The sequence below is a fragment of the Oncorhynchus gorbuscha genome, linkage group LG06, assembly GCF_021184085.1.
Source record: "Oncorhynchus gorbuscha isolate QuinsamMale2020 ecotype Even-year linkage group LG06, OgorEven_v1.0, whole genome shotgun sequence".
In the NCBI taxonomy this organism is placed as follows: Eukaryota; Metazoa; Chordata; class Actinopteri; order Salmoniformes; family Salmonidae; genus Oncorhynchus; species Oncorhynchus gorbuscha.
In genome coordinates, this window is record NC_060178.1 from 78,487,480 (window position 1) to 78,509,511 (window position 22,032).

Below are 22,032 nucleotides of genomic sequence, written 5' to 3' on the forward strand. Positions count from 1 at the left end.
ATAAGATTGGTCGGACCAGCGTTGAACAGACCTGAGCATTGGCGTTTCCTGTTTTATTTTCTGTCTATAGGCTGGGAGCAACAAAATGGAGTCGTGGTCTAATTTTCCCAAAGGAGGGCGGGGCAGGGCTTTGTATGCATCGCGGAAGTTAGAGTAACAATGGTTCAGGATTTTTTTCACCCGGGTAGAGCATTCAATATGCTGTTAACATTTAGGGAGTCTTGTTTTCAGATTAGCCTTGTTAAAATCCCCAGCTACAATGAATGCAGCCTCAGGATATGTGGTTTCCAGTTTACTTAGAATCCAATGAAGTTCATTCAGGGCCATCAATGTGTCAGCTTGGCGGGGATATATTCGGCTGTGATTATAATCAAAGATAATTATCTTGGTAGATAATGCGGTCGACATTTGATTGTAAGGAATTTTAGGTCAGGTGAGCAAAAGGATTGAGTTCCTGTATGTTGTTATGATTAACGAGAAGTGGTGTGATCATAAGGCATACCCCCCCGCCCTTCTTCTCTTACCAGAGAGATGTTTGTTTCTGTCAGCGCAATGTGTGAAGAAACCAGGTGGCTGTACCGACTCTGATAGCGTGTCTCGAGTGAGCCATGTTTCCGTGAAACAAAGAATGTTACAATCTCTGATGTCTCTCTGAGCAGCACGTATTGCACTTAGATGTACACAGAGGGTGAATGTCAGTATGCATGTCAATCTCTTCTGGCTCAAAGTTGAGGAGAGATAGACTCCATCACTATTGGTCTTTGTGCGAGGTGTTGCAGAGTTGCCAACTCTCACGCATTGGCCTTGAGACAGGCATTTGACCCTCTTCTCACGGTACACCTCTTATATCTCACTCATTGAAAAGTATTACTTTTATTTTTAATTGGTCCATTGCATAGTCAATTCATTAACTTTTCAACTCCAAATCGTTTTGAAATTGGATAATCTGCACCTGCAATTTAACATCAGGAACTGAACCTCGATCATTGTCCTGTCTTGCCACAGCACTGTGAACAGCGGCACATTGAAGCATGTGATTGGTCTAGTTATGTAAGGGATCAAGGGGATTGGATGAATGTTTTAAAGAAACGCCCCTCAAGATTAGAGTGGAGTTTCTCTGCTGAGAACGTTCTCTGCTGAGTTTATACAACTCTGGAAAGATTAGCATTGTAGCGCTGTTTTATGTACAATGTTGTCAACAAAATTAGGTTGCTGTTACTTCAGTCCTTATTGCAGAATGCAGCCTTTTAACAGCATGTGCTAAAGTCGATTTAATCGACACTTTCATTAGTCCCCTCGTTTAGCGTTTAGGCTGTGACAACGAAAAGGCAGCAGACAGACCTATAGTATTTGGTAGGGTGACCTGATTTCTAACTGTGAAAATATTTTTTCAAACAGATTGTGAACCCAAAAATATGTTTTATTCTAGAGGGGACAATAAATATAACAATTATTTGGTTAGTGTTTCGGAGCACATTTATGTAATCTTGTCTTCTGAAGATTTTATTTATTTACTTAATTTAATCTGATCAGTGGAACAATTCTCCTTAACAATGGGCTTAATATAGGATCATTACTGAACACTACTGTTATTCCCCACACATATTTTATTATTACACTTCTTCCCAATTTTGCCAGTGTAATCACATATTTGAAATCTTATATGGCTACTTGTGTCTTTGAAAATGAGTTATATGAGGCTATGTATTTTTGCAGCCATTTACTTACAGTTTTGAATAAGTCATACAAATAAGCATTGGATATTACATGCTCCATGAATCAAATGACATTTTTTACATTTTAGTATTGTGCACATGCTAGGCAGAGATGGTAGGGGTATTCACAACTCATAAACTCATCATATTTTGTCTATGTAGAGTAAGGTGATGGCAAGGATCTTCAACTAGTAGGCATAAGCCACCTGAATATTCATATTCATTAGATGTTTCATAAAGTTTGGGTGATTTTGAGAAATTGTTTTAACAAGAACATTTTAAAACACTCAGAAGTTCAGGGAGGCCAACCCTCCTGGAGAGCAAGCAGGATTTTCTTCTATCTTTATTTTGAAGAGAGAGTTCACCCAAATGACAAAATGTTTGTGTCCTTACCTTGAAAGTTGTCTATGGACAAGGAGACTGCAATCTATGATTTGGTTACCCATTGCCATCAACCATTAATATACATCTTTTACTTTGGATTTCATCCCCCAAAAATCGCAGTAACAAAGTCAACTTTTTAAATGTTAATTTAAGGTTCAAAGCATCCTGAACAGACCTGAACAGACCTGACCTCTGTTTTTTTCTTTTTTTTTACTCCACGGATAAGCCATGTCAAAATATTTAGAATGGCAGGAAATTCACTTTAAAACAGTCATTTTCCATCTAGGGGTTATGTCAGGGGGCAATGAAATTCACATACCAAATCTCACTCCAATCTTTTTTCAGAAGTTGGCAGCCCTGATGTTGTTTGGTAAAGATACCGAACTGTCTGCTCAAGCAGTTGGCACACAGTTCGAACACTCATCAGTCCCACACAAGACATGCAGCCAGAGGTCTCTTCACAGTCCTCAGGTCCAGAACAGAGGCTGGGAAACGCACAGTATTAAATAGAGCCATGACTACATGGATTAAAAAAAAACGGATAAAAGAATACCTTACGGCACCATGTGCACTGTTAAGAGACATTTTTATGTATTTTGCATTGTATTACGTATTATATTTGTGTTTTGTTTCCTGTTTGGACCCCAGGAAGAGTAGCCGCTGCCTTTCTGTTTTTATTTTTACTCCCTCCCTCTCGCTTGCACTTCACCACCCCTTTCTCTTTCCTCCTTTCTCCCTTTGTTTCCTCCTTTTCTCTCTCTGTCTAATAGGAACAAGGTGCTGTTGTTTCTCATGACCTGAGTCGCCAGCCAGTTGGCACTCATTGACTGAAGCTCAAAGGGACTGTGCACACTTGTGATTGTGTGTGTGTAGTCACACACAACAGTTTGCGTATGCACAATTACGTGTCTAAAGTACACGCGTGCACATGTCTTCATACTAGTGATGGAGAAAAATATATACAGTTACATATTGGGATATTATTTTTGACGATATGTCGTATCGTTTTGACAATATTATTTTTTGCTCTAGTTGGCTGTACCTGCACCAAAACTCCAGTATTTCCCCTTCATGACTTGCTCTCCATCTTCCTTTTAAATAGGGAGCCAATTCTTTTGCAACACTTTTATTTATTTCTCTCTTGTCCCTCTGTAGCAGACATATGGTGAGCGATATGTTTGGAACATCGAATCGCAATAAAATCACAGTATCGAATGGCAATGCATATAGAATCGTGAGAGTTGCAATACATATCGGATCAGCACCAAAGTCTTGGGCTAATATCGTATTGTGAGGTCCCTGGCAATTCCTAGCCCCACTGCATGTGTGTGTGTGTGTGTGTGTGTGTGTGTGTGCCTATCTGTGTGTGATTCCTGTTTCTGAAAATAACTGACGGCTGAGATTTCCTGCCTTCCTCCATGGATGCAGGAAAGGGTGGGAAGGCATAGGTCTGCACATGCCTGATATGCACACACACATTTATACTGACTCTACACACACTTGCATACAATCATCATGTATGTTGCTGCTACTCTGTTTATCATACATCCTGATGCCTAGTCACCTTACCCATATACAAATCTACCTCTTTCACTCCAGTATCCCTGCATATTTTAAATATGGTATTGGGACGGACACTGTATATAGCATCTTACTACATTGTTTTTCTTTTATTTATTGTGTTTTTGGTTGTTGTGCTACATTGATATTGATTACTGCATTGTTGGGTTTGGAGCGTGCAAGAAAGGCATTTCACTGTATTGTGCACGTGGCATTAACTTGAAACACACACACACACACACACACAGTCAATTCCCCAGAAAAGAGGAGTTTGTTTTCAGATGGGGGGAGTGAGAGAATAAAGAGACTTGTGCTTTCTTTAGCCTCTCCCATTCCCAGAGCTTTGAACATCAAAGGACCATTAGGGAATGTAAATATATTGGTTTCTATGAAAGACTAGGGGGAATGTAAATATATGGTATTGATAAAGCTTACCGGATATCCTGCCTCTAGAAGTTGCAATTACTCTTGAATGGTTCTCCAATCTGGCTATGAATGAGAGAAAGGGTTTAGTGCTTTTTAGTGTCTGTCTGTATGTGTTTGTTTGTGTGTGCTTTTTAGTGTCTGTCTTCGAGTGTTTGTGTGCGTGCTTTTTAGTGTGTGTGTGTGACAGTGGCGAGGTCTAGTCAGCTGAGAGGGATTGGTGTTAACAGGAGACAGGACCAGGCAGACAGGCCACACTCACGCACGTACACAGGAACACACACGCACACAAAAACACTCGAAAGCAGGCAGGCCGGAGGGCGGTATTATGACTGATTGCCCCCCCCCCTATAATGGCTGGTTCCTTCACTTAATTTTCCTAGAACACAGGCTAGAAGAGTAGGTGAAAAGTCCAATGCTGTTGCAGAGGAGATCACTCGGGCCTTTTCTGAATTGGATTTCCTCGATACTTGTGTCCTTTTCTTCGTCCTCACCTCTTTTTGAAAAAGTTTCAACGTAATCAAGGAGAGGAGGAGAGTAAACGTGGAAACAAATGCACTTGTATAAAAGACTCTCCTTCTCTGCTAGTGTGTCATCAGGCAAATTATGTTTACATAGATGGAATTCCAAAATACATGTTTATTTAAAAAAATGTAATCTTTATTTAACCAGGTAGGCTAGTTGAGAACAAGTTCTCATTTGCAACTGCGACCTGGCCACGATAAAGCAAAGCAGTTCGACACGTACAACAACAGAGTTACTCATGGAATAAACAAACATACAATCAATAGGATGAGGTAGGATAAGGTAGGTAAGGCAGGTAAGGCAGTAAATAGGCCATGGTGGCAAAGTAATTACAATATAGCAATTAAACACTGGAATGGTAGAATGTGCAGAGGATGAATGTGCAAGTTGAGATACTGGGGTGCAAAGGAGCAAGATAAATAAATACAGTATGGGGATGAGGTAGATTGGATGGACTATTTACATGTGAGCTATGTGCAGTGATCTGTGAGCTGCTCTGACAGCTGGTGCTTAAAGCTAGTAAGGGAGGTAAGAGTCTCCAGCTTCAGGGATTTTTGCAGTTCGTTCCAGTCATTGGCAGCAGAGAACTGGAAGGAGAGGCGGCCAAAGTAGGAATTGGCTTTGGGGTGACCAGTGAAATATACCTGCTGGAGCGCATGCTGCGGGTGGGTGCTGCTATGGTGACCAGTGAGCTGAGATAAGGCGGGGCTTTACCTAGTAGAGACTTGTAGATGACCTGGAGCAAGTGGGTTTGGCGACGAGTATGAAGCGAGGGCCAGCCAACGAGAGCATACAGGTCACAGTGGTGGATAGTATATGGGTCTTTGGTGACAAAACGGATGGCATTGTGATAGACTGCATCCAATTTGCTGCGTAGTGTTGGAGGCTATTTTCTAAATGACATCGCCAAAGTCGAGGATCGGTAGGAGGGTCAGTTTTACGAGGGTATGTTTGGCAGCATGAGTGAAGGATGCTTTGTTGCAAAATAGGAATCCGATTCTAGATTTAATTTTGGATTGGGGATGTTTAATGTGAGTCTGGAAGGAGAGTTTACAGTCTAACCAGGCACCTAGGTATTTATAGTTGTCCACATATTCTAGGTCAGAACCATTCAGAGTAGAGATGCTGGATGGGCGGGCAGGTGTGGGCAGTGATCGTGTGAATAGCATGCATTTAGTTTTACTTGTATTTAAGAGCAGTTGGAGGCCACGGAAGGAGCGTTGTATGGCATTGAAGCTCATCTGGAGGTTAGTTAACACCGTGTCCAAGGAAGGGCCAGAGGTATACAGAATGGTGTCATCTTTGTAGAGGTGGATCAAAGAATCACCAGCAGCGAGAGCGACATCATTGATATATACAGAGAGTCGCCCTGAGAATTTAACCCTGTGGCACCCCCATAGAGACTGCCAGAGGTCCGGACAACAGGCCCTCTGAGTTGACACACTGAACTCTATCGGAGAAGTAGGCAATCATTTGAGAAACCAAGGCTGTCGAGTCTGCCAATAAGAATGTTGTGATTGACAGAGTCGAAAGCCTTTGCCAGGTCGATGAATACGGCTGCACAGTAATGTTTCTTATCGATGGCAGTTATGATGTCGTTTAGAACCTTGAGCGTGGCTGGGGTGCACCCATGACCAGCTCTGAAACCAGATTGCATAGCGGAGAAGGTATGGTGGGATTCGAAATGGTCATTAATCTGTTTGTTAACATGGCTTTCGAAGACCTTAGAAAGACAGGGTAGGATATATATATATATATATATGTGTGTCTGTAGCAGTTTGGGACTAGAGTGTCACCCCCTTTGAAGAGGGCGATGACCGCGGCAGCTTTCCAATCTTTGGGATTCTCTGATGATACGAGAGGTTGAGCAGGCTAGTAATAGGGGTTGCAAAAATTTTGGCAGATAATTTTAGAAAGAGAGGGTCGTACCTGGTAGGTTCATTGGATAGGTTCATTGGTAGGTTCATTAGATTGTAGGATGGCCGGGGTGTTAAGCATGTCCCAGTTTAGATCACCTAACAGCACGAGCTCATAAGATAGATGGGGGGGCAATCAATTCACATATGGTGTTCAGGGCACAGCTGGGGGCAGATGGTGGTCTATAGCAATGGTAAGAGTCTCTTGTTTCTGGAAAAGTGATTTTTTTTAAAAGTAGAAGCTCAAATTGTTTTAGTACAGACCTGGATAGTAAGATAGAACTCTGCAGGCTATCTCTGCAGTAGATTGCAAAAACGCCTCCTTTGGCGGTTCTATCTTGTCTGGAAATGTTTTAGTTAAGGATAGAAATTTCAGAGTTTTTGGTGGTTTTCCTAAACCAGGATTCAGACACGGCTAGGGCATCCGTGTTGGCAGAATGTGCTAAAGCAGTGAATAAAGCAAACTTATGGAGTAGGCTTCTAATGTTAACATGCATGAAACCAAGGCTTTTACGGTTACAGAGGTCAACAAAGGAGAGCACCTGGGGATTAGGAGTGGAGCTAGGCACTGCAGGTCCTGGATTAACCTCTACATCAACCTCTACATCACCAGAGGAACAGAGGAGATGTAGGATAAGGGTATGGCTTTTGGAAAAGAGAGTAAAGGGGGCAGATTTCTAGGCACTATAGCATAGATTCAAGGCATAATGTATAGACAAAGGTATGGTAGGAAGAGAGTACATTGGAAGTAAACCTAGGCATTGAGTAGTGATGAGAGCGAGATATAGTCTCTAGAGATGTTTAAACCAGGTGATGTCATAGCATATGTGGGAGGTGGAACAACATGGTTGGTTAAGGTATATTGAGCAGGGCTTGAGGCTCCACAGTGAAATAAGACAGTAATCACTAACCAGGACAGTAATGGACAAGGCATAGTGATATTAGGGAGAGGCATGTGTAGCCAAGTGATCGTATGGGTCCAGTGAGTGGTTGGGCTGGCTGGGGACACGGCGATTCAGACAGTTAGCAGGCCGGGGCTAGCAGTTAGCAGGCCGGGGCTAGCAGTTAGCAGGCCGGGGCTAGCAGTTAGCAGGCCGGGGCTAGCAGTTAGCAGGCCGGGGCTAGCAGTTAGCAGGCCGGGGCTAGCAGTTAGCAGGCCGGGGCTAGCAAGCTAGCATAAGGGCCTTACTGGAACGTCGCGATGGGGGAAAGTCTGTTTTTGCCTCCTCGTGTGGTGATGTCGATAGACCAGTTGTGGAATTAGTAGGGTCCCAAGTAGCAGAGGGGTCCAAGTCCAATTGGCAAAATGGGTAGAGTGGTCCAAGAAACTGGCTGAAGGATCAGCTAACAGTCCAATATGCTCTAGATAGCTAGCAGGCCACGGCTAGCAGAATGGGCCTTCAGGGGACGTTGCGCCTGAGGGCCCTGATGGGGACCTCGGGCTAATAATGTCGGTATTCCAATCGTGAAGGATCGGTGGGGTTCCGTGCCCCGTACCGGCAGTAGAAGGGTCCGGATATTGTAGCTGAGAAGTGGGCTTCAGGAGTGGCCCTGGATGGTTCTAGTATGGGCTAGCTCCAGGCTAGTTGGTGCTAGCTCCAGGACGGAAACGTTAGCCAGGAGTAGTCAACCCGGGTTGCGGTTAGCCTGCTGCGATGATCCAGATGAAAAGGTTCATAGTTTGCGGTAGGAATCCCACCATTGCGACCTGTACACTCTCGTTGGCTGGCCCTCGCTTCATACTCGTCGCCAAACCCACTGGCTCCATGTCATCTACAAGACCCTGCTAGGTAAAGTCCCCCCTTATCTCAGCTCGCTGGTCACCATAGCATCTCCCACCTGTAGCACACGCTCCAGCAGGTATATCTCTCTGGTCACCCCCAAAACCAATTCTTTCTTTGGCCGCCTCTCCTTCCAGTTCTCTGCTGCCAGTGACTGGAACGAACTGCAAAAATCTCTGAAACTGGAAACACTTATCTCCCTCACTAGCTTTAAGCACCAACTGTCAGAGCATCTTACAGATTACTGCACCTGTACATAGCCCACCTATAATTTAGCCCAAGCAACTACCTCTTTCCCAACTGTATTTAATTTATTTATTTATTTAGCTCCTTTGCACCCCATTATTTTTATGTCTACTTTGCACATTCTTCCATTGCAAAACTACCATTCCAGTGTTTTACTTGCTATATTGTATTTACTTTGCCACCATGGCCTTTTTTGCCTTTACCTCCCTTCTCACCTCATTTGCTCACATTGTATATAGACTTGTATATAGACTCCTCCAGGCTCTGATCAGGCCCTACACTCAAATAAGGGCACTGCGTTCATCCACCTCTGGCCTGCTCGCCTCCCTACCACTGAGGAAGTACAGTTCCCGCTCAGCTCAGTCAAAACTGTTCGCTGCTCTGGCTCCCCAATGGTGGAACAAACTCCCTCACGACGCCAGGACAGCGGAGTCAATCACCACCTTCCGGAGACACCTGAAACCCCACCTCTTTAAGGAATACCTAGGATAGGATAAAGTAATCCTTCTCACCCCCCTCCCCCCTTAAAATATTTAGATGCACTATTGTAAAGTGGTTGTTCCACTGGATGTCATAAGGTGAATGCACCAATTTGTAAGTCGCTCTGGATAAGAGCGTCTGCTAAATGACTTAAATGTAAATGTAAATGTACTTGTTTATACTGTATTATTGACTGTATGTTTGTTTTAATCCATGTGTAACTCTGTGTCGTTGTATCTGTCGAGCTGCTTTGCTTTATCTTGGCCAGGTCGCAATTGTAAATGAGAACTTGTTCTCAACTTGCCTACCTGGTTAAATAAAGGTGAAAAAAAAAAAAAATATGGAGAGAAAAATAGGCCGGTATGCTCTGGCTTGAAACGCGTTGTACAAACTGGCGACAGCTTTCCGAGCTAATGACCGCTAGCAGTGGTAAGCTGACTGATAGCTGGTAGCTAGTTGGCTAGCCAGCTTCAGTTAAGGTATTCCAGTTCGGAGGTAAATAGAAATACTTTAGAAAATAAACAGATCCACACCACATTGGGTGAGGTGGGTTGCAGGAGAGTATTTTGAAGTTGAGGTTTGGGAAAAATATTAAAAGAATGCAAAGAAAAAGATGTATACATGGGACGAGACAAGACAAAGACGTCTGACTGCTACGCCATCTTGTGTAAAGTGGTCAAAAGAAATGTAACTAGTTATGCTAGACATTTTTTTGACAAATTGATAAGTATCGTATCATTTTTCAATGTCTGTGCATGCTTTTCTCCTCAGAGGAAACCATAGTTTCAAAGAATTTCAAAACTCTTCTGTGGTAGGATACACCTTAAAATCCTGAGTAGAGGAGCAAACTCCTTTGTTCACCTATTAACAAATTTACACCCTCCTACCTATGGCGACCACTTATCGGAGGAAAGGAGAACAGAGGAGTCGAGGAGAGGACCGACTTTTATCCAACTGAGAAAGGGCAGATTAGACACACACACGGAGCGAGAGACATTCTTTGTCTGTTGAAGTTTGGCGGTGATCTGATTTGTCTTTTGGTTGTTCTGCTGTCTTCAACAGTAAATGTGGCACTCTTCCTCCAGAAAGCTGCTTCTTCAGCCTCATCTGCAGCACTGGATCCTTCATGGGTGAGTCTATACTCTTCACTCACATACACTCATACATCATATGCACGTGTCGTGCCCTGTGTGTGTTGGAGTTTGAGTAACAGCTCCAGTCAATGATTCCCAGCTGTGGCTGAGCCCACCCCATAGATACACAGCGCTGGGCATGCCTGTGTGTGTGTGCGGGTGTGTATGTTATACACTATGTCTGTGTGGGCCGGGCGGGCAGCAGGACACATGCCAAGCATAAGAGAGCCATCCCAGCTCTGCATGGTGTGTGTGTGTGTATGCCTGCGAATGTCTATGGCTGTTTGTGTGTGTGTTCATAGTTATACAACGGGCGAGTCTAATCCTGAATGCTGATTGGTTAAAAGTGCATTCCAGCCGGTGCCTTTTCCACAAGTTACCACCGGCTAAATCTATGACGTTAAAATGCCTATTTACTCTGTTCCATCTGACTGCGCAATCCACTGTCTCATCAGCCCAGCCAGGGAAGTTATGAACTTGATCTCCACTATATAAAGCATTTAGACATTATCTCACATTTCTTTTCGACTAACATTTAGTTTTCAACAGTGGAGATTTGTATAAACCTCACTGTCTGCCTCTCTGACATTTGCAACTTCGTTTCTATATTCAAATTCGATCTTCAACTATTCCATAGTAATGAACGTGTAGATTGAAAGCATGAATTAGCTGGCATCATTTTATTGGTATATACAAAGAAATGTCAATTGAAAAAAAGGTCAAATGAAGTGTAGCTAGTTTCCAGCTTCAGTTTGAAGTGTTAGCTATGTTGTTGGCTAGCTCCTCTGAACAACAGTGCCCTAATGAGAGAGCACATTTTCTATGCCAGGCGAAATTGTGCTTCATTAGCTCATTGTTATTAAGTATCCAAATAAATGTCACTACAAAACAACTTAAATAAATGCAGCTACTGTTGTTATTCTGTCTGCACTGTTCCACGTGACTGTAAATTCGCCGTAGTTGGCTAGCTGGAAAAAAAGGGATAGGAACGCTGACAGCCAGTATGGCAATGGGACATTCATCGGTAGCAACCCTGGGTTTGTTTCGGGACTATAGTATGAATAAATTCATATCAATAACGGATTTTATGAAAATCTGTCAATCATTATTTAAGTAGGTTGGTACCCCGTTGTATAAAAGTGATAATGTCCTCGAAGCCGGTGTTTGGAGGATATACTGGCACAGTTTGGTGGGTATTGACTTCATCTCGGGCCTAACAACACCTGTGCCAATCTCCTCCAAATACTGGCTTCTTAGCATTATCACGTGTGTGTGTGTGTGTGTGTGTGTGTGTGTGTGTGTGTGTGTGTGTGTGTGTGTGTGTGTGTGTGTGTGTGTGTGTGTGTGTGTGTGTGTGTGTGTGTGTGTGTGTGTGTGTGTGTGTGTGTGTGTGTGTGTGTGTGTGTGTCCCTACCCTACTATCACGGGAGAGGAGAACTGATGAGTGCTGCTATTTAAGGTCTGCTGGCTGGCTGTGGCAGCTTTAACATTACATCTTTGAGTGCAGGTCTGTGACCCAAATGACAACCTATTCCCTACAGGGCCCATAGGCTCTGGTCAAAAGTAGTACACTAATACTATATTGGGAATAGCCATTTGGGATGTAGCCCAGGACATTTCTCATTCCCGGAGCCTCGATAAGAGCTCTCCTTGACTTCGCTCTGACTTGACCTCACAGAGAACACAGATAGCCAATCACGCCATATTGGATAGAAAACAGGGAGAGGGAGCTTTAGATGGTCGGTATAAATTGAAGAAACATTGCTTTTGTTCAGATAAAAGCATCTGGGAAATGCTTCTTTAAGGGTATATAGAAGCAGATGTCTTAGCTCATTAGTTTATGGTTCTGATGAAATTTGAGAAACACTTTTGGCATGTCGTCTGCAGGGTTACTACAATCTGACCAGCACTGTAATGGTCATCATGTTGTGGTTATGACCACTCTGAGTCTCTGTATGGCCTTGGTTTCTGCTAGTGAGACACACATTTGACTGTGTGGGTGTGTGTGTGTGTATGTGGTGGTGGGGGGGAGGTGGGACAGCTGCCAGCTCTCTGTCTGTAGCAGTCCAGTGTGAACCACCTGACACCCAGCAGTGAAAGTCTCTATGTTGGTCTGGAGCTCTTACTCAACCATGACCCCTGAGCTAGGGTCATGCTCTGTCTGAGCTCTACACTCTCTGTGTATGTGGGCATTCGCCTGGACATTTTGAAACAACGTTGAGTATAGATGACTTAGCTTAGTGTAGCCTTATAAGCCTTTTAACAGTTAACAGTTAACATATTCTTCTTAACATTCTTAAAGTCATCAGTTACATAATCCAGCCAAAACACACACACACACACACACACACACACACACACACACACACACACACACACACACACACACACACACACACACACACACACACACACACACACACACACACACACACACACACACACACACACACACACACACACACACACACACACACACACACACACACACCACTGGGTCCCTGAGGTCTGGCTGAAACAATAGGATGTTATTATAGTTGGCTGGTGGTGAGCTGAAGACGTGTAGGACTGTGCATAGAACAGTCCTACACGTACAGGTTCAGTCAGTGACTGCTGCGGAGTCAGTTTACTATCAGAGTCATACCATACTCTGGTCCATAGGTGTCTGTCTCACCCCTCAGGGCCTTGAGTTAGGCTACACACAGTCCTGCCGTTTGTTCTGTTCTCCCTGGACCTTAGATCTTATTTATGCACCAATGTTACTGATTGGGGATTTTTTTGGACAAAAACATTCTCTGGTTAAAAGTTCAGGATGAAAACCAGCATGCACTGTGGCCCTTGAGGATTGGAGATATCTGGTGTAGGAACTAGGGATAAAGGGCAAGAGGTTGACATTGAGAAATGGAGCTTAAATGTGTAATATGTAACTGTTGTGGCTACCCAACCAAATTCACATAGAAATGTGTAATTCTCATTGAAAGCAAGTCTAAGAAGCGGTGGATCTGTCCTATGTGCGCTATGCTTCCCGTTCTTAAGTTTCGTTTTTGCGTCATTTACTTTCGGTTTTGTACACCAGCTTCAAACAGCTGAAAATATACGATTTTTGGTTATTGAAAAGGTATTTGTGACCCACCACCTATGCAGCATAATAGAAAATTGTATATCGTACACTGAATGTTTTGGTGCACCTACTGGAGAGCTCTTCTTTGTCTACACCCATTCAACATCGTTCACACCCTCTTAAGCCTTACACGGAACCTAAACCGGCTGTGCGCTTGTGCCATCGTGCATACATTTATTTTGTCCCCCTACACCAAACGCAATCACAACACACAGGTTCAAATATCAAAACAAACTGAACCAATGACATTAATTTGGGGACAGGTCGAAAAGCATTAAACATGCATGTCAATTTAGCTAGTTAGCTTGCACTTGCTAGCTAATTTGTCCCATTTAGCTAGCTTGCTGTTGCTAGCTAACTTACATTTACATTACATTTAAGTCATTTAGCAGACGCTCTTATCCAGAGCGACTTACAAATTGGTGCATTCACCTTATGACATCCAGTGGAACAACCACTTTACAATAGTGCATCTAAATATTTTAAGGGGGGGGGGTGAGAAGGATTACTTTATCCTATCCTAGGTATTCCTTAAAGAGGTGGGGTTTCAGGTGTCTCCGGAAGGTGGTGATTGACTCCGCTGTCCTGGCGTCGTGAGGGAGTTTGTTCCACCATTGGGGAGCCAGAGCAGCGAACAGTTTTGACTGAGCTGAGCGGGAACTGTACTTCCTCAGTGGTAGGGAGGCGAGCAGGCCAGAGGTGGATGAACGCAGTGCCCTTATTTGGGTGTAGGGCCTGATCAGAGCCTGGAGGTACTGAGGTGCCGTTCCCCTCACAGCTCCGTAGGCAAGCACCATGATCTTGTAGCGGATGCGAGCTTCAACTGGAAGCCAGTGGAGAGAGCGGAGGAGCGGAATGACGTGAGAGAACTTGGGAAGGTTGAACACTAGACGGGCTGCGGCGTTCTGGATGAGTTGTAGGGGTTTAATGGCACAGGCAGGGAGCCCAGCCAACAGCGAGTTGCAGTAATCCAGACGGGAGATGACAAGTGCCTGGATTAGGACCTGCGCCGCTTCCTGTGTGAGGCAGGGTCGTACTCTGCGGATGTTGTAGAGCATGAACCTACAGGAACGGGATCACGCCAAGGTTCTTAGCGCTCTGGGAGGAGGACACAATGGAGTTGTCAACCGTGATGGCGAGATCATGGAACGGGCAGTCCTTCCCCGGGAGGAAGAGCAGCTCCGTCTTGCCGAAGTTCAGCTTGAGGTGGTGATCCGTCATCCACACTGATATGTCTGCCAGACATGCAGAGATGCAATTCGCCACCTGGTCATCAGAACTTGTCCTGGGATATAAACATTGAATTGTTATTTTACCTGAAATGCACAATTAATCCACACATAAAATGGTCAACCAAATCGTTTCTAGTCATCTCTCCTCCTTCCAGGCTTTTTAATCTTTGAACTTAAATGGTGATTGGAATCTACACTTTCATAGTATTACCACGACAACCGGGCAAAACAGTTAGTCTTTCAATCAACCACGTGGATATAACCATTGAGGAGATGGCACGTGGTTACCTGCTTCTATAAACCAATGAGGAGATGGGAGAGGCAGGACTTGCAGCGCGATCTGCATCAGAAATAGGATTGACTTCTAATTTAGCCCTTGGCAACACAGACGCTTGTTGGTACGCGTGAGGTCCGGTCTGGTCAGCATGTTAGCCCCACTCATCTCTTTAAGGATTCACATGTGAGGCTATGTTCTAAACAGAGTGAATACATTAATGTAGTAAACAACCAAAGATTTCAAGACTAAAAGTGGTGAAAGTAGTAGCAAAATGTAGTAGTAAAAATACACTGTCTAGTCCTTGACCCATATCCTTAATCTGACTTTGGTGCAGGTCATGTTGTTCTTCACATTACCGTCTTTGGTAAACATACACCATGCATGAATCTGCAGGTAGCTGAAGCTAACCAACTAGGTTCAATGTTAGCTAGCAGGCTAACATTTGGCTATAATTACCCATGCAAATGTTTTTTTAGATATGAATAATATTACTACACAGATCATACACGTAACGTTATATAGTGAGCCAGCCAGCTAACAGTAAGCTTTAACTTGCAATGAAAATGACTTTCAGACAAAATTTGAAATGTATAATATACGATCATGGATGAACGCTTCTCCCTCTGTTTTGAATGCCACGGTCATCTTTAGTTTGAAGATGTAATCCAGAGATAGCCAAGGAGATGGAGGAAACACCGATCATACTTGAATTCCACTGATTTCATTACTTGGTCCTCCAGAAAGTGGAGAGCAACAGTTATGCAGATCTACAACGCAATATATAATAAAAAATGTAAAAAGCCTCGTTAGACAGGATTAATGACCAGCTCAATAGACAGAAGACCAATCCGAATGAATCTCCCGGCATGTCCAGCCCACTCATTATCTCAGCCAATTATGGCTAGCGGGAATGGCTAGTGTCTTTTTCTGTGGCTAAACTAACTAGACTCGTAATTTAACAATTGTATTCATATTTACAGGTGGCATACAAGTTTGTTATTAAGGCACATGAAAGTTCACATATCCCAGGAGGCATTTCTGCCAAAAAAACTATTTTGATTTAAAAAAAGGTTAAGTTCATGGCTCTCCTGCAAAGTAGTGACCCAGTACGCATAGTTTCCTGAAACTATTCACATGTTGATTTAAAAAAAGGAAAAAACATTCAAATGACTATTGTAGCTGGAAACTGCTGATAAAAAAAAAATGGAATGTCTACATAGGCGTCTACAATGTCTACATCAGCAACCATCACTCTTGTGTTCCAATGGCACATTGTGTTAGCTAATCCAAGTTTATCATTTTTAAAAGGCTAATTGATCATTAGAAAACCATTTTGCAATTATGTCAGCACAGCTGAAAACTGTTGTCCTGCTCTGGATAAGAGCGTCTGCTAAATGACTTAAATGTAAATGTAAATTTAAAGAAGTAATACAACTGGTCTTCTTTAGACGAGTTGAGTATCTGGAGCATCAGCATTTGTGGGTTCGATTACAGGCTCAAATTGGCCAGAAACTAAAAACTTTCTTCTGAATCTTTATTCTTGAAATTTAGGCTGTTCCATGTGAGAAATTTCCAAGAAACTGAAGATCTGGTACAACACTGTGAACTACTCCCTTCACAGAATAATGCAAACTGTATCTCACCAGAATAGAAAGAGGAGTGGGAGGCCCCGATGCACAACTGAGCAAGAGGACAAGTACATTAGTGTCTAGTTTGAGAAACAGACACTTCACAAGTCCTCAACTGGCAGCTTCATTTAATAGTACCCGCAAAACATCAATTTCAACGTCAACAGTGAAGAGGCGACTCCGGGAAGCTGGCCTTCTAGGCAGAGTTCCTCTGTCCAGTGTCTGTTATTATTCCCATCTTAATCTTTTATTTTGATTGGCCAGTCTGAGAGATGGCTTTTTCTTTGCAACTCTGCCTAGAAGGCCAGCATCCCGGAGTCGCCTCTTCACTGTTGACGTTGAAACTGATGGATCCTGGATCCTAGACTTCCTGACAGGCCGTCCCCTGGTGGTAAGGGTAGGTAATAACACATCCGCCAAACTGATCCACAACACGTGGGCACCTCAGGGGTGCGTGCTCAGTCCCCTTCTGTATTCCCTGTTCACTCATGACTGCATGGCCCGGCCCGGCACAACTCCAACACCATCATTAAGTCTGCTGATACAATAGTGATAGGCCTGATCACCGACGATGAGACAGCCTATATGGAGGAGGTCAGAGACCTGTCTGTGTGGTACAACCTCTCCCTCAACGTGATCAAGACAAAGGAGATGATTGTGGATTACAGAAAATGGAGGACCGAGCACGCCCCCATTTTCATTGACGGGGCTATAGTGGAGCAGGTTGAGAGCTTCGAGTTCCTTGGCGTCCACATCACCAACAAACTAACATGGTCCAAGCACACCAAGACAGTTGAGGGGCACGACAAAACATTTTCCCCCTCAGGAGACTGAAAAGATTTGGCATGCGTCCTCAAATCCTCAAAAGGTTTTACAGCTGCACCATCAAGAGCATCCTGGCGGTTGCATAACTGCCTGGTATGCGTCCTCAAATCCTCAAAAGGTTTTACAGCTGCACCATCAAGAGCATCCTGGCGGTTGCATAACTGCCTGGTATGGCAACTGCTCGGCCTCCTACCGCAAGGCACGACAGAGGGTAGTGTGTATGGCCCAGTACATCACCGGGGCCAAGCTTCCTGACATGCAGGACCTCTATACCAGGCGTTGTCAGAGGAAGACCCCAAAGATTGTCAAAGACTCCAGCTACCCCAGTCATGGACTGTTCTCTCTGCTACCGTACGGCAAGCGGTACTGGAGCGCCAAGTCTAGGTCCAAGAGGCTTCTAAACAGCTTCTATCCCAATCCATAATACTCCTGAACATCTAATCAAATGGCTATCCTATTTAACCCCCCCCCAACGCTGCTACTACTCTCTTATCATCTATGCATCTATGCATAGCCACTTTAATAACCCTACCTGCATAATTACCTCAACTACCTCGACATCGGTACCCCTGCACATTGACACATTGACACATAAAAAAAGCATTTTCTTAAAACGGCATTGTTGGTTAAGGGCGTGTAAGTAAGCATTTCACTGTTGTATTCGGCGCATGTGACATACAATTTGATTTGTGTATAGGTTGATGAGGGAAAAAATACATTTAATCATTTTTAGAATAATGCAGTTGCGTAACAATTTGGAAAAAGTCAAGGGCTCTGAATACTTTCCGAATGCACTGTATACTTCCATATTTGTCTTCAGACAAGTCTTATGAGGCTAGTGGGCATCCTAGAGCAAGACAATCAACATGTACGTGTTCGTGGGAGACTCACCATTCCATAGAGGGTCAAATTAGTGTTTTGCCCAAACTAACTCAAACTGGGCTGGTTGATATGTCCTAAAAATCATATCTCAATGTTTTTCAAACATTTAGGCTATTCACGATATGTATCTAGATTTTTCTAAATAAGCTTTGTTGCACAATTTAAGGTCAATAAACTGCATGTGAAATTATACCTAGGCTAAATATAAGCCTTCCACAACCATAAGACCCACTAATAATTTAATTATTTTGTCAAAATAGTTTAACCTGCTATTTTGCAAAAATCACTGATCTGGCTTTCAAGTCTGCTTATGAAAATTATGTTTTTGCTACAAATTGTACCAGAACCATGCACATTCACTAATAATTAACAACTTCTTATAGCAGGCGTTGTAGAAAATTAACACTAGTCTCATAAACAATCTCTCAAGCACAAACCCGCATGCTAGTGAGTAGCCAGCTAATCATTATATTTAAAGTCTAGCCAACTTGGATCTATTTGCTTGCAAACAAGGCAGAAAAGTTTAACTTTTATGAATACACACTCATGTCTGTCTCCAACTGTTTGTACAACATAGCCTGTTCACTTTAAGATATTGAAATCAAGTAGCCTACCTGGTTAAGAACATGCATATTTCTCAGAATGAGAACAAGTTGCCCATTCCTGATATAAATTCCAATTTTTACACAATTTTTACTTTGCACATTTATGAAGCACATACTAGACAACTAGTAAACCATTTGGGATATTACAACAACAACGAAAAGAGTGGCTTTTGTGTCCCTTTGCTATTTTAATTTAAATTGATCACCAATATTGCATTTCAAATGCCTGTTATATTAAACGCAGTGCCTTTTAATATAGACCACATGGAGAATTCATTTTTTTTATATGAATAAAGACTTTTTCATTTTTGACATGTCCCTCTGTGACATCTATGAAGATTTTAACCTACTTAATCCCAATATTTCTCCTAGTTTCACCATAATTGTAAAGTCCTAGTTATGTTGTTGCTTTGACAGTCATTTCTGAAGATGATTTATTTCATGAGATTATCGATTCACTTACGACTGTCCCTCATTTTAAAGTCGAGCCTGTTACGTGAACTGAACTCTTGTTTTAATGTGGTGAAACTATTCCTTTTTTAAATGTTTTTTTTTTCCAAAGAAACATTGAACAATTAATAGTAAAACCATGTGTGCTGGTCCTACTCTTTTGGCAAATTTTGTGGTGGAAAACTGAGTGGGTCGAGGTTAACACGTCAACACTGTTACCCATAGGACAGGATATAAATGTTTTAACAATAACAATTATTTTGTGCCGCTTGCTTTCAACTGCCATTCACTGTTGCAAACAACAAGCTTTCATGTATGGCGCTTTTAAGATGAAGTCGTCAACCATGTTACCTTAATTCCCACTACTATAGACTAGTCTTTTTTATGATGAGAACTTGTTTTTTCTGAATTCTAAAATGTGCTCTTTGTGACAGAATGTTCAATTGTTATGAAATGAAACTGTAACGTAGACGCAGGGAGTCAGGAAGCAGGTGCAGTTAGTGAGTTCTATAATAATGAACATGGAACGGTACAAACCAAGAGAAATGTCTGACATGGAAACATAAACAATACTACCTGATGACTGATAACAAAAGAGTTCTATATAAAGTAATCAAGGGAGTAATGAAGTCAAGGTGTGACTAATGATGGTTGTGCAGGTGTGCATAATGATGGTGTGACTAATGATGGTTGTGCAGGTGTGCATAATGATGGTTGTGCAGGTGTGCATAATGATGGTTGTTCAGGTGTGCATAATGATGGTTGTGCAGGTGTGCATAACGATGGGTTGCCAGGACCGGTGGTTAGTAGACCACCAGAGCGGGAACCGGGAGTAGATGTGACATGAACGTTTTTTGGGGCCAAGTTACACCTCGCGAAAGGCACCGAATTGATGGAACGACCCTACTGCAAACAACAAACACAGGTTCTTTCCCTTTTTGAAACAATTGTACATGCGATAGAACAGCAGAATATGAGCTGTTTTGATTTTTTACTACACTGTTCAATGCACCTCAGCTCAATTTCGACCACAAAACAAAGGTGCTGGTGCAGACAGTGGCGTGGATTCCATCTTGAAGGCCGTCTCAAGTTAGGATATGGTACTGCAGAGCAGGTTTCTTCTTGCCACCTTAATCCTATTGAGCTACAACTACTTAGATACCCCTGGTATGACATTCTCTACCCTATCCCAAAATGTCAACCGCCTGTCTGCAGGCTACTACACTCCAGTAATATCACCAGTTTTAACAAGGCAGTAAACACACTGTTTGGGTGTAAATGCATTGTTTCCTGCCAATTCTTACTCATAAATACACAGCATGCGGTCAAGCCAAATAACACGTGTTTGTATGTGCCAGAGAATTTCCTGACCCATTTAACTGAGGTGTGTTGGGACTGATTTAGATATATTTGTGTGTGTGTGCGTGTGTGTTAGGGCTGCACGATTTATAGAAAAAATCTAATATTTTATTTTTCAATTCTACAATGAGATCATAGGAATGAATTCATACTGTGCTAACTGAATACAAAACCAAATGAAACAAATATTTTCCAACATGTTTTATTGAACCTTTTAACATAAAAATAATGTCTACCACCTTCTGGGTATTCAAACATGTTTAATTATTTTATTGACTGCCCCTAAAGTCAAGTAATATAACTGAAATGATGAGTAATAACCAAACTTACATTTGCTTCATTTAGGGTTAACTCTTCTTGAACTGCACTGTTGGTTAAGTAAGCACTTCATGGTCAAGTCTAAACTTGTTGTATTCAGCGCATGTGACAAATAAAGTTTGATTTGATATGTTTAAACTGGGGCTGGAAAATACAACAGTAACAAAGTTGTGAAAGGTTGTGCAAATTCTGTAAAATAAATAACATTAAAATTACAAATCACAGCCGCTGACATCGTAGTGCTGCAGTAGAGTGGTTTCATCACGGTAGCACAGTCAAAGATCGATTTCTAGCCATTAATCTAATATTATTCATAGATTTTAAACCAAAAACGTTCTGTTTGTCATAGTGTCATAGACAGACAAAATTAATATTAGATGAAAGGCAAGTTCCTAACGAGTTCAGGAAGCCCTGTGCACATTTCTTCTAACACTAAACATACAAATATGTATTTACAGTTATAAGGAGGGTGAAATCTTATAGTTAGTCGTTTTATAAGTTGATTATGCTATATTTAGAAAGTATATTTAGAAAGTCATTTCAAGCTTTATTCATACAGTTTTGTTGAATAGGTAATGCATCATATAATTCTTTAAATATTTGTATCATATTTGTACTGTGTACTTCGAAAGTGACTACCTGTGCAATTTACCAGAAAGGTGAGATTTTAACCTTTCTTTGAGTGTGCAGCATTACTAAACTCAGCAAAAAAATAACCTTTCTTTTCAGGACCCTGTCTTTCAAAGATAATTCATAAAATCCAAATAACTTCACAGATTTTCATTGTCAACTTTACAGTGTAAACTTTTTTTTCATTGTAAACTTTACAGTGTAAAGGGTTTTAACACTGTTTCCAATTTTTCTTCAATGAATCATAAACAATTGATGAACATGCACCTGTAGAACGGTCGTGAAGACACTAACAGCTTACAGACGGTAGGCAATTAAGGTCACAGTTATGAAAACTTAGGACACTAAAGAGGCCTTTCTACTGACTCACCAAAAGAAAGATGCCCAGGGTCCCTGCTCATCTGTGTGAATTTAGGCATGCTGCAAGGAGGCATGAGGACTGCAGATGTGGCCAGGGCAATAAATTGCAATGTCCGTACTGTGAGACGCCTAAGAAAACGCTACAGGGAGACAGGACAGACAGCTGATTGTCCTCGCAGTCG

The 22,032-nt window shown here is 42.4% G+C and overlaps 1 protein-coding gene across 3 annotated transcripts in view; it reads left to right on the top strand.

The window, feature by feature from the left end:
• The window catches only part of LOC124038373 (transmembrane protein 150A-like), a 74,577-nt gene that overhangs the window by 22,039 nt on the left and 30,506 nt on the right, over positions 1-22,032 (top strand). For all 3 annotated transcript variants that reach the window (XM_046354184.1, XM_046354182.1, XM_046354183.1), the window contains one exon: positions 10,093-10,160. In XM_046354184.1, the coding sequence (XP_046210140.1) occupies positions 10,093-10,160 (68 nt within the window). The remainder of the gene's footprint in view (positions 1-10,092; positions 10,161-22,032) is intronic.